Source organism: Watersipora subatra, chromosome 7 (genome assembly GCF_963576615.1).
Source record: "Watersipora subatra chromosome 7, tzWatSuba1.1, whole genome shotgun sequence".
Classification (NCBI taxonomy): Eukaryota; Metazoa; Bryozoa; class Gymnolaemata; order Cheilostomatida; family Watersiporidae; genus Watersipora; species Watersipora subatra.
In genome coordinates this window covers 54,717,195-54,730,834 of record NC_088714.1, presented here as the reverse complement: position 1 = coordinate 54,730,834, position 13,640 = coordinate 54,717,195, and the positions used below count along the sequence as shown (strand labels likewise).

General features: G+C 37.0%; 1 protein-coding gene across 1 annotated transcript in view; it reads right to left on the bottom strand.

The window, feature by feature from the left end:
- Positions 1 to 2,409: 2,409 nt before the first annotated feature.
- LOC137400288 (E3 ubiquitin-protein ligase HECTD1-like) overlaps positions 2,410 to 13,640 on the bottom strand; it is a 54,981-nt gene continuing 43,750 nt past the window's right edge. Inside the window, exons 32-43 of the mRNA XM_068086619.1 lie at positions 13,051 to 13,302; positions 12,726 to 12,917; positions 12,299 to 12,481; positions 11,352 to 11,532; positions 10,833 to 11,049; positions 9,876 to 10,077; positions 8,341 to 8,523; positions 7,706 to 7,975; positions 6,374 to 6,657; positions 5,939 to 6,111; positions 4,777 to 4,927; positions 2,410 to 2,997 (exon numbers count right to left, since the gene is read on the bottom strand). Of these exons, the coding sequence (XP_067942720.1) occupies positions 2,715 to 2,997; positions 4,777 to 4,927; positions 5,939 to 6,111; positions 6,374 to 6,657; positions 7,706 to 7,975; positions 8,341 to 8,523; positions 9,876 to 10,077; positions 10,833 to 11,049; positions 11,352 to 11,532; positions 12,299 to 12,481; positions 12,726 to 12,917; positions 13,051 to 13,302 (2,571 nt within the window). The 3' untranslated portion in view covers positions 2,410 to 2,714. The remainder of the gene's footprint in view (positions 2,998 to 4,776; positions 4,928 to 5,938; positions 6,112 to 6,373; positions 6,658 to 7,705; positions 7,976 to 8,340; positions 8,524 to 9,875; positions 10,078 to 10,832; positions 11,050 to 11,351; positions 11,533 to 12,298; positions 12,482 to 12,725; positions 12,918 to 13,050; positions 13,303 to 13,640) is intronic.

The following is a 13,640-nucleotide window of genomic DNA, read 5'->3' as shown; positions in this document are numbered from 1 at the left end:
TTTCAGAGTATCAACCCTAGGGGTAGACAAAGAGAGCACGAGGGCTACTAAGACAGATATAACAGTACTCAATGTATACACCATAACGAGCGAAGATAATGAGAAAATGGAAAAATATTTCCCATTCAGAGAAGAGATTGAAAAGTGCTGGCATGTAAGAGCAGTTGTAATTCCAATAGTTATTGGACATAATGTGCAATAACATCTGCACGCCAAATGTGGCTTGCGCAAATACATGCAACAATCCAAACAAGTGAGTAGCAGAAAAGTATGCTATTTGAAATGAACAAAATATTGAGCTGAGCGCTCCAACTTCCAAATCTCTGGTAGGAGACCCAAGCTTGAGTCAACCACAAACTTGGATTAATAAGAGTGAGGAAATAAGTTTATATATGAACATAAACGTAATAGAAATTCATAGCATAGATGTTGAGTCACCTTAACATTTTTTATCTAGCAATATATAATTAATTTTGTTGGAAACTTTTAGTACATCAAAAAGTGTGATATCTGATAAGTGCTGTAAAACCTTTGATATAGCAGACTGCATTAGTATGTATGAGCATACAACTCCTTATTTGGTTTTAACAAGATTTTCTATATTATTTTGCAGATGTCCATGTTCAACTAAAAATAAATGTTATAAAAATTTGTTGATCCACTAAAAGTACTGGACAGTTACATGGTTTTGATTGACAGCCCGTCCAATCCTCACCACTGATTGGCTGATCTCTAAATATTTTTGTGAATTCACAAGTTTTTATAGTGTTTTGTAGTCATTATGAAATAATAAAAAAACAAATATACTCCAAAATATAAAATAACAGTATGGGATCCAGTACTAACATTTTATTATAAAAGTAAAAAAAAACAGGTGAGACCTAAAGCTTTAAAATCAAACTGTCTCTCTGCCTTTCCATCGCCCAGTGCTAAATCTTTCGATGCTGACAAAACTGCTGACAGAAAATAATGGAACTGTAACAATTCAAATGATTCAAACAACTATCAAAAGGATAGCTGGTAGAATCATAAGTAGGTATTTTACCAAGTACTTGCATATGATAAGTTTATGACTATATATATATATATAATATATATAATTTGTTACATGTTATATGCCCGTTGAACCAGGCAATAGCTTTGGTGGGTGTAGAAAAATCTGTCATTAGACGAATGTTTACAGCTTGATAAAGTTATAAACATATTGATGTTAGCAACAGTATATATCTGTAAATATAATAACATATATAACAACTGGCAACAATACTATATTGTTTGATAGCTTATTACCCGTTCGCCTAATGAACACTACAAATTGTCTCCTTACTTCTCTCTTGTTCTTACACTTCTTTCTCCTTTCCTATTCTCTTGCCTTCTCTCTCCTTTTTAACTCAAATTCAACAATTGTAAAATTTAAAAATTTATTGCTGTTTTACATTTGAGACACAGAATCAAAGTGCTTGGAAAAGCGTAGGCTTTTAAATAGAAGTCGTGATAAATGTATGCAGCATGATTTAGGTTAACATTTATAGTTAACCTAACTTCTTAAATACTTTAAACTTTTATTAGCTTTTTTTCCTTTCCTTACAAAAGTATAAACTGAAAATTACTTTGAGTGTAAAATCAAATACAGAAGAGCTAGGATATACGAGCTACTAGCACTCACAGTCATCTAAATCTACGGTATATGGTGTTGAAGCTAAAGAGGAATGTATGAAGCGCTGTTGAATGTGATTTTAAACTAATATAAACACAACGGATGCACACAAAAAATGCGTATATGTTTACCTATTAACAAATATTGTTCTAGTTGACTGATTTACATAAGAAAATATTGTTATGGCTAGATTGACGTGGAAGTCAACAAATGCATGTAAAGCAGGACTGCAACTGTCCAACTCATATTGCAAAGACTTCGCTTGATCGGCTGTTATATGCACTGAACCCACCTTGAAGATAATAATTCCGCCCCTGCTTTTAATCTCACACGTTCCATAGGATTCCGTAGTTTCAACTTCAGGTCGAGGTTCTTCACGGGCCTTCTTTTCACCTTGAGTTATGTTTCTTATTGTTTGGATTCTTCAAGGTCTACGTTCCTCACGGCTTACTGATTCAGGTTTTCACAAAATCAGGTGAGTATGAGCTTGAATTTATCGCGAGTGCTTAATTTAGGCAGTAGATATACAGCCATTATCTCGAAGAATTAAACTATGCATACCAGCATCTTTTACAGAATACCATGAGAACTCTATTGTTCACTCTAGTCCAGCTAAACTATAGAGATTGTGCAACAGACATTGATTCCATCACACCACTTTTTTGTATTTTCTACACTGCATTCTTTATTACACTCCATCGGCTTTTTGCATTTTCTAAAACTTAACAACCAACTAATAGTAAAAGGAATAATTGAATTTTAGGAGTTTATTTCAGACTAAAGCTAATAGATCTACCTTTGCAAATAGAGATATAAATAACGGCCAAAGAAATGCAACAAAAATATTTCTTGAGGAATACAAATATGTAGTAAAGAGCAATGCGGGCATCGCTGCACATAATATAATAGTTGAAGATAAAAATAAGGTAGCTTGCAGATAAACAATACTGTTACACATATAATGATAATTTGAAGCACAAAGTTAGATTTAGTTGTAGACAAAGGAGGTCTTGCAGAGCCAGAAACAGAAGCGGTATGATTGGGTTTAAATCATCAGCTAATTGAGATGGAATCCCTTTTCTATCGTAGCATGAGTTAGTCGTTGTTTGAGAACTGTCTCGCTAGAATATTCCGGCAACTTGAGATAATGGACGCAGGTATTAACCGAAGGATAGGTATTGTCATTGCTGTCAGCCTTTTTGACTATAGTCAATCTAGGGTAGAGATTGGCAAGGCCACCAGGGGGCAGCGATGAACAGCCAGTCGTGAACTGAAGAAAAGCCTTCCTCTCATCTCCATTCATATCCACCAGAACATTGACCAGTCGCAAGAATCCCGGACTGCAGCAAAAAAAAATCCAATCAGAACCTATCTTAATGAACACTAGCCAATCAGAGCTCATCTTAATGGACACTAACTAATTAGAGCACACCTTAATACACCCTATTTAAACATGGCTTACTTTAGTAGATACAAGTGACAACTACCAGGTTTTTACACATGTGTTGACAGCAACACAGATTATGAGTGCCATTGTCAAGTGAGCTTATCGTTCCTAGGTTGACCTAGGTTTCCTAATTATGTCTAAGAGTAATGAAGCAGATACAAATTACTGCACTATTACAATCTATCATCTTGTAACTATGCTAGTTTATCTACCCTAGGACACTTATATTTCGCTAGTATTTAGTTTCGTGAGTAGCACACAGAGTAAAATTTCGCTGCAACTTAATTTCGCGGCTCTGATTAGTGCGAAAATATAGTGGTGTGAAAATAAATGCAGTGGAAAAAACATTACATTCCTCAGGTCCAGTTCACTAATAAGAAAAAAATTCAATTTGGGAATAGTTCGTATTTGTAAACCACAGGTTGAAATGTGTGGCTGAGATCGACAATTCAATTTGATCACTTGCTGCCATTTGTTTCTTAGACTATCAATGACGTCTAGGTCCCTCCCGCCGTGACTTTCACACTCGAATCCCAAGAAGAAAATAGATAGGTAACAACCAACTGCACAACCAAAACTGTATAACCCTTACGCTGCCATAAACGCATTTATGCGTTTTCTAGGGGCCACTGACATAAACGCATTTTCTGACTTTCTCAGCAATTGTCTGGTAACCTGATTTTATTATTTGTTGACCACATAACCCACGGTCTTTAAGTGTTTTATGAAATTGACTGTGTTGTCCGAAGATTTCTCTATAAAATCAGCCTAAAACAACGAAGCAATTTTAAACTTTTGTTTGAGAATTTCTAATCTAAAAACAAACATTTTTCTGTGAGTTCATTAACTACCCCGCGCGAGTCATAAAACAGGTAATTAGTTGTTGATGACATAACAGACAATTAAGATTTTCGTGATTATACAGATAATTAAAATAGAACTTGAAAAATACTGTATACATATCATAAAGCAATATCGGCAATTTTGGTAAAATGGCTGGCACTAGGCCGGTAACGAATTTGTACATGATTGGCAGTGAAAGAGATAATGTGGTTGGACCTGATGAGGGTTGATATTGTTTTTGGATAGTAATAAAATTCATCACTGCAATAATTATTCTTCAATTTTACGACTTCACCTACCAGACTTTCATCCTCATCAGTTACAAATTCGGCGACTAAACTGATATTGCTTTGCCATGCTGCTCAGTTGGTGTATTAGCTATAATGAGTTTACCAGAAATTTCCCATTTGTCCTAACCACAGACGAAAGTTGCCTGCATTTCTAATATTACGATTTTATTGTGGATATCAATGAACAAAGCTATTTAACTTCGTTCGTTATGATAGTTTAGTTTCGCTCATTAAATTTTCGCGAGAGGATTACACCGCGAAAATGCGAAAGTTAGATGCCGCGAATACATAAGTGTCCTAGGGTACCAAAATACTAACTCAGCAAAATTATAGAAGACTTGATGCCCTCGGTAGATAACTTATTTATTGTTAACCATATTAAGAAACAAAACTTTTTAATGGTACAAAACACATTTGGTACACAAATAGCAGAGGAGATAAGAGTGTTGACAATAACTATTAACCTCAAATGACTTCGATAAAAAGGAATAGAGGTCCGGCCCCTGTTGATAATAGTGACCGATCTGCTAGGTACTAACCTGTCTCTACTGAAGCCTAGCTTGGGTTCTGTGTACTGTATAATATCCTCTTTTGTCCATTGCGGGCACTGCTCACCGCAGAGCATGGTCACGAGTTCACTTGGACTGAACGAGTGAAGCTTCTCCATCGGGAAAACATCATTGAATCCCTCTGAAACATATCATTGGTGCTACAAAACAACTATGTATTACATGAAATCATTGTTGGAGATGTGACAGTAGAAAAGAACTAGAACATTATAAAAACCTCACAAAAATACTGATTCCAATGAACGCTAAGCATTAAGTATTAATATGACCTAGCCTTACATATTATATTGTCAGGGAACATGTACTGAATGCTAGTACATCAATGACAACTAAAATGACTAACCACTAAACAATGACTAACATTGTTAAGTGATAGTCATACGTCGAAATACGACCATAACGCATTTTGGGATCGGGTTAGTGTGTCAATTCCCCAAATCAATTTTTGCTATATAAAATAACTAGATACTACTAATTAATCCATTCATATTCTCTGAAAAAAAAACCAAAATACAGGATACTTCGATGAAAAAACGCGTTTTTAATTGTTCCAATTCAACACCTACATTGACATAGTAACAACTACCTAACTAGTGGTTATAATCTGCAATTTAATGTAACACTATGTATAGTACTGTATAGAATGCTTAGCTTTAAGACAAATGATAGCGGCTATTGGTGGTGAGAGAGATTTAATGGCAACACATTCTGTACTCTAACATCAACTCAAATGAACTTAGCTGATTATTCAACCACTCAAAAATAAGCTTTTACTCTTCCAGTAAACGTAATTGTAATTTTGTCTTCGTTTTTATTTTTTATTATTATTCTCCGGCTTGGCCGTTTTTGCCTCACCATCACCTTCACTTTAAAGCAGACATTTTAAAACCTTTTCAAATTGATTCGATGAGAAAGACCGAGCGATGCTGTTCTCGTAAACGGCCTCTTGCATACTCAGCCACCTAATGGGCACATGGATAGCAGTTTCATATGCTTGTATCTCAAATTTCTCGTATGTTGGAACACTTGCATGTCGAGGAATAACTGTACGACAAGAGATTGTGTGGTTTGAATCCACTGCAAGGCATTTATTCCGCGCCATGCCTTAAGATGTCTAGAGGAGAAAGCAAACCTTTGAATGCGTCGAGTTGAAGTCTAATTCCAGATCCCATGCAGAACTCAGTTACCAGCTCGATGTACTCATCCAAGTTTTCTATTGTCACTGGACAGTCACCGCCTTGCGGCTTCAGTTCCACCAGCTCATAGCCATAGACATCGGAGGGAGGGTTGAATGTAAAGTCAAGGCTATATAAAATAGAATTACAAGTTGAAGAGAGGTATTTAGTACAAAACAAATCTCCCAAGAAAAATCATATTTTTAATAATGATACGTTTATGTTCTCATACTAGGAATATCCCCACCAATTCTGAGCGGAGGAGGAAACTCCGGGACCAGAACAGCTACAAGACTCCATGCGCAGAACTTGACCATAACAGCAGACCATTAAGTGACTAGAGTCAGTCTACGAGACTTGTTAGACTCGGGTGGACAGACAGACAGACTTACCAAAGATCATCCAGAGAGCACTCTGTTCCTGTGGCGGTACGTATGCGAAGAGCTTGCAGACGTTCATACTTTTCACGTTCACTATAGCTCTCAGTAGCCAATATAGCGGACTTGTGCTCAGCTAACTCCTTGAGCTGCTCTATGAAGAGGGCTCTACTGGGGTAGACCAGTCTAAAGTCGGCCTCCGTAAGTATAGATGTGTACCAGGCTGGTGTTACAGCCACTTCTGAACACTCGGATGAACCAGCCCGTGACCTTGGAGAGGTTGGAGCTGGGAGCTCATGCTAAATAAGTAATAATTTAAGAACATGATCAGATTTGAATAGCCACAACTATGATCTAACTATGTTATTTGCAAACTTCCACATTTCTTTTTAAAGAAAATTCTAGTACGGCAGACACTCCTACAACGTGAATCATGCGTTCCAATTTTACGAGCAGTAAAATACATGTATCTATTCCAATACTAAATCGTTCCAAGATTGTCCCGAACCCTTCCTTTCAAATATGAAAATACTAAACCTAACTTTAATTAAATGACTGTACAGTAACTGGAGTATTACTGGTTTGTATTGGCAACTTTTCTCTTTTATCTCATAGCTTTCACTTGATTTAGGGTTTATGATTACAGTAATTTTATGTTAAGTTAAGGGTAGCGAACACCTCCGATGTCAATTTAAACCAATTTTGTCTAGATAGCAATATCTATGGTAAAAAAACATTGTATATGTCTTTAATAAAGTGAAATAAAATATATATTTACTATGAAGCGTAAGAGAGGTGTGTTTCTGTACATCTGTTTTTCCTAAGGAAGGGTTAGAGGCTAAGATAAAAAATTGATTTCAATGAGACTCTAATTTATGACATTCAGATTGGTAGACTGATACTATCATCCGCATCAATCGACTGTCTTAAGTATTTCTGAACATGTAATAGCAGAGCTACTTATTCTCTATGCGTTATCGGCACACCTGACGATCTCTCACAGCGTGCTAGACTAAGAGGGTATTAGTATACAGAATAGATATACCCCCTATTTGTCGTTTTCTCTTTCAAGTGCCGCAAGAGAGAAAATGGCATTTTAAAGGCTAACTATGGGATCCTCATTATTCAAATTAAATTTGAAAATTTACATCGACTTGTTATATGGAATTTCTCAAGTATCATGAAGCAAAAACTTTACCTAAATTATTTGTTATATGCTATATGAGGTGTCCATTACAAGGGCGTCTATTGTAAAACATTATTGTCTAGTTCAATACCAATATGTCAATGGCTATTGGCATATTGACCGGTATATCAACAACTAATGAGAATGGGAAACAATAATACCTCAGTGGGACTCTTCATCTCATCATCCGTGTCACTATCTTCATCGGCGCAGACAGCACCTGTGTGATGCTCTACAACGTAGTGACGCGCCAGATTGCTGCCTACTTCACCCATACACATGAGCTTGATGAAGGGGCGTGACAGTGGGATATCCACTAGCCGGCCATCTTGAAGCGCCTTTGCTAGTAGGCAGCCCAAGAACCTGAATAGCTCAGTTACTTTGTGAGCCATCGATTGTGGGTAAGGGGCAGGAAAAAGACCCCCTTCTCTCTAAAATAAAACAGAATAATCTCCTCATCATCACATATTTACCACTTGCAGAGATCAATATCAGAAACATGTTAATAGAGCTAAAAATGCTCATCTAAATGTCATTTACCAAAAGTGTTGAGCTGATGAAACCTACCTCCAAAAATATACAGTTGTCCTAGCACGCTATATGCGTAAAGAGAAACTTCTAGATATACTCAATGAGCATCGATATGACGGAGAAACTAACTTGACCAAATATTAGTTCTGTGAGATATAGCACACAAAAAATATGGCTACAGATAGACATACCAAAGTAATAATCATTAATCAATAAAGTGTTTGTGATTGCTTGCCAAAAATCATATATCAGCTACCAATATTACCTGAATATAAAAGCCAGGTGGCTTGATGCCATGACCTATATCAACAGCTCTCTCTGCTGCCGTATGATCGGCATCATCTGTAATCCACATAGCGTGAGACGTCCTCTGGAGCTCAGCAGATACAAGAGCGTAAAACTCCAGGGTCGGACCCAAACCTGTGCCCTCCTCTTCAGTGAACTCAATCTATTGTAGATCAAATAAGCTTTTACAGTATCAGAAGATGATAGAAGCTGGACATGAAATTCAAGTGCGATATTTTAACCTGCAACTCTAATCAGACAAAATACATGTCTAACTTGGTAAACTATAATCAGACAAGATACATGTCTAACTTGGTAAACTCTAATCAGACAAGATACATGTCTAACTTGGTAAACTCTAATCAGACAAGAGGCCATTCATCTAACCTGATAAACTCTAATCAGACAAGAGGCCATTCATCTAACCTGATAAACTCTAATCAGACAAGAAACCTTATCTAACCTGATGAACTCTAACCAGACAAGAGACAATATCTAACATAATAAACTCTAATCAGACAAGAGACCTTATCTAACCTGATAAACTCTAATCAGACATGAGACAATATCTAACCTGATAAACTCTAATCAAACAAGAGACAATATCTAACATGATAAACTCTAATCAGACAAGAGACAATACCTAACCTGATAAACTCTAATCAGACAAGAGACAATATCTAACATGATAAACTCTTATCAGACAAGAGACAATGTCTAACCTGATAAACTCTATCAGACGAGAGACAATGTCTAACCTGATAAACTCTATCAGACGAGAGACAATATCTAACCTGATAAACTCTAATCAGACAAGAGACAATATCTAACCTGATAAACTCTAATCAGACAAGAGACAATATCTAACCTGATAAAATCTAATCAGACATGAGACAATATCTAACCTGATAAACTCTAATCAGACATGAGACAATATCTAACCTGATAAATTCTAATCAAACATGAGACAATATCTAACCTGATAAACTCTAATCAGACAAGAGACAATGTCTAACCTGATGAACTCTAATCAGACAAGAGATTATATCTAACCTGATAAACTCTAATCAGACATGAGACAATATCTAACCAGATAAACTCTAATCAAACAAGAGACAATATCTAACCTGATAAACTCTAATCAGACAAGAGATAATATCTAACCTGATAAAATCTAATCAGACAAGGGACAATGTCTAACCTGATAAACTCTTATCAGACAAGAGACAATGTCTAACCTGATAAACTCTATCAGACGAGAGACAACATCTAACCTGATAAACTCTAATCAGACAAGAGACAATATCTAACCTGATAAACTCTAATCAGACACGAGACAATATCTAACCTGATAAACTTTTATCAGACACGAGACAATGTCTAACATGATAAACTCTAATCAGACAAAAGACAATATCTAACCTGATAAACTCTAATCATACAAGAGACAACATCTAACCTAATAAACTCTAATCAGACAAGAGACAATATCTAACATGAAATGAAGGAACATACCTCCAGTACGGACTTCCGCTCGGCATGATACCGCATCACTTGCATTGCCCAAGGAAGTAGATTTTCTCCACGAGGAACCTTGACCCTCTCATGCTTGAGCCGGCCTACACGATACTCAACAGAGTCCTCTCTACGACTCACTTTGGTTCCACTTGTCCTGTCCTGTGTTTGCTCTCGACGATTCTGCAGGCTTATGATGGCCCTGTAAACACATTCACTGCTGTACCTTCCAGTAAGACAAACATCATAAAAAGCTAAACAAATTACAATGATCATGAAGGATGAATTGAAGCATGTTTGCTATAGACACTTATGCTATATACAAACCTGCATGTTCACAGAGAAACAATACGTGTGTATGATTATTGTAAAAGGAGATAACAGAAGAGATAGCAGTTGCAGCCAGCAGTCACAGTTGTGTTGATGGTGCCTAGCAATGACAATATTTTTGAACAAAAACCAGAATATACTTTTAGCCAAGTGTCTTAATTAACCCAATAAAACTTTTCAATGGCGAATTATGTTATAACTGAACAATTCAAGTTTTTTAAATACCTAGTGTTGTTATGTTTTTGTGCAATAAATTAATAAACAAAGACACGTAATAAATTAATTGATCAAGTACTTACTCATAGAACTCTGCAAATTGTTTGGTTTACCGAATGTCCTTCTTCAGCAAATGATATGTGATCAAAATATATTCAACTGCAAATGTGATCTATTCATACACCTAACATTTCCATTGCTGAAAAGTAATATAATATGGTTTTCTTATCTTCACAAAGACCTACCATCTTTCAAGTTGACAAACTAGAACTGTTCACTAAAGAAACTCGTAATATCCCTTAAACTCTAGGCTAACCTGTAGCTGTGGGTAATAGGCCAGGTTCACATAAAGAGGTATTTCGAAAGGCCTAAGGCTCAATAAGAAGTTGCAAAGGTTACCTATAGACCCACCTTGATGTACCATAAGCTGTGTAGTTGAAATAGAGGCTTCTAAGATCATAAGAGAAAAGCATGGGACACCATTTTGTAAGTCGCTCACACCAATCAGGCAGTGCCATGCTCGCGAGTACGAGGCAGTCGCTCAGCTGCTGTGTGATCTTATTGGTCAGTTTCTTGCTGACAAACTTGTCAGACTCGACATCAAACTCCACCTTGTCTTGAGCTGTCGCTGTAACAAGCGCCCAACCTCCTTGGTGACATAGAAAGAATGCTACACGAAATATTACAGACGTAATAATTCTAACCTCTGTGCAGTCTCATTGGCTCAAGCTGCGAATCTTTGTCCAAAGCTTGAGACCAAAATCTTCTGGAAGGTATGTTAGGTTTACAGAGGCTGAGAAAGAGTGGATGTGACAAGAATGGTAAAATAGGGAAAAACAGAGATTCAAAAAGTGTAAATGAAAGGAAATTAAAGGCCGATATGATAAGGAACTGAAAAGGGCAGCGCCGATAGTCACGAATTGAACTCACATTCATTGTGCTCGAGAGAGATGACGTAGAGTAACTGTAACAGCCTAAGGACATCATCAACAGAACAGTCATGCAAATGGTACTCCGTGTCTATGGTGCTCAACACTCTCCTTCTGCTCAAGCTCAGATCTCGTATCCTCTGCTCCTCGGCAAGCTTCGACCCGAATGTTCTTAAGAAATCCTGCAATAGAAAGCCATCAATTTGTGAAGCAAATGGAAAATAAAAAATTCAAAATCAACCAATGCTAAGACTCGAGCTTATTAATGGCTGCCAAATTGGTTGGTCACCAGAAGTAACTAAAATCACTCGGGACGTAATAATTGGGTCGTCTTGTATTTGAATTTCACTAACAACCTTGCATAATAGATCACGACTATGTCATTTCAAGCAGATAGTAATGATACCGTTACTAAAGCCATGGCATGTAAGTGATCCAAACGCCATTGGGAACCTCATTTAAAAATTTGTTCATAATGTAGATGGTATCACAACACCACATCTGTATCATTAAAGATGGTATCACAACACCACATCTGTATCATTAAAGATGGTATCACAACACCACATCTGTATCATTAAAGATGGTATCACAACACCACATCTGTATCATTAAAGATGGTATCACAACACCACATCTGTATCATTAAAGATGGTATCACAACACCACATCTGTATCATTAAAGATGGTATCACAACACCACATCTGTATCATTAAAGATGGTATCACAACACCACATCTGTATCATTAAAGATGGTATCACAACACCACATCTGTATCATTAAAGATGGTATCACAACACCACATCTGTATCATTAAAGATGGTATCACAACACCACATCTGTATCATTAAAATTATTTCTTGCATGGCTACAGATCAACTGACTCTATGAGCCATCTGAAAATTATGACAAGAAATTGATCCGAGATAAACACACGCTGACTGACCTTGTAGGCAGCTATCAACTGTGAGCAGTTTCTCATCTTTTTGACCGTCTTGCAGGTGCCACTCAGTCGCCATCTTGTCAGGAAAGTTTCGTCTGCATTAGCCTTGAGATAGTTGATGAGTTCCGACTTTGGGAGCTGGTCAGTGCCGAGATAGTGGGCAACGAATCCCATGGTCCAACGACCCTAAATAAACCAACAACAAAAGGGTCTCCATTCATTGGTCTCAAGTTTGGCAACAGGACAATGCCCAGTATTTAATTTTAGGAGCTATTTGGCACAATATAAAAAGCCATTTTTTTTTAGTTAGCTTATTTCCAATAGAAATAGTTGAGTACATGCAACAAGAGTTGGGTACAACAAAAGATTACTAGATAAAGCAGACATTTTTCACAATAGTTAACAGACTTGAAAGAAATGAAGGCCTTACAACGGTGTTCTCTTGTCTTTTGGGTTGAGAAGCCGGTGTAGTAACATCTCTGTAAATCAGTGTGTATGTTGGGTCCCATGCCCTCTTCAATCGCTCTGCCCGGCTGTTCATTGGGCCCATGAGAGTGAGCTGCTGAATATACTTGAATAGCGTCGCGTTTGGGTCGTCCAAGGGTATTTCAATATCAGACATCTGTAAAAACCAGTGCAATAGTCAGAACAAACAGACGCACTTAAAAACATTGATGGCAATCATTATTAGAAAAAGGTTTCTGAATTGCCATAAAACTAGCACTTTGGTCTCATATCTGGGCTGTTTAACTTACCCCCGTACAACTCGGCCCTCTAATGCTCAAATGTAGCCTAGGTTCTGCATGCCCACTTTCCGATTGGCTACACTCCATAGCCTCAGGCTCTCCAGGTGCGGGCACATGAAAGTCTTGGGTCTGATTTACATTTGTTCTACCCGGTCGAGGATCGAATGCAGGAACTAAAGCGGAGAACTGTCTCTTTAGCACAAAGTCATCATCCCACGACCGGCGTCTGCTCTCTGTACAGTTCACGTCTTCATCTTCGTCCTACACCAAACACGAGCAATATACGTACAGCCAAATCTTGACATAAAAAATTACTCCATTATAATTTCTGCTTAATAAATCTTAAGCGATCTAACTTTGGTGCAAATTTTTCCTAAAGAATATAATGTATATTATTTAATTACTTCAAAGACAGCTTCTTCTAGGGCTCAAAGACAGCAATAAAGAATTAAGAATAAAGCAAAAACTAAATGCAAAAACATGAATTTTATGTAAACAGTGACCAATAAAAGTTGATAAAGGAATAATGAGCAAAAAGGGTTTTTTAATGTTACTTCATATGAGAAACAGGTCCACGACAGTAAAGACTTGGCTATTTG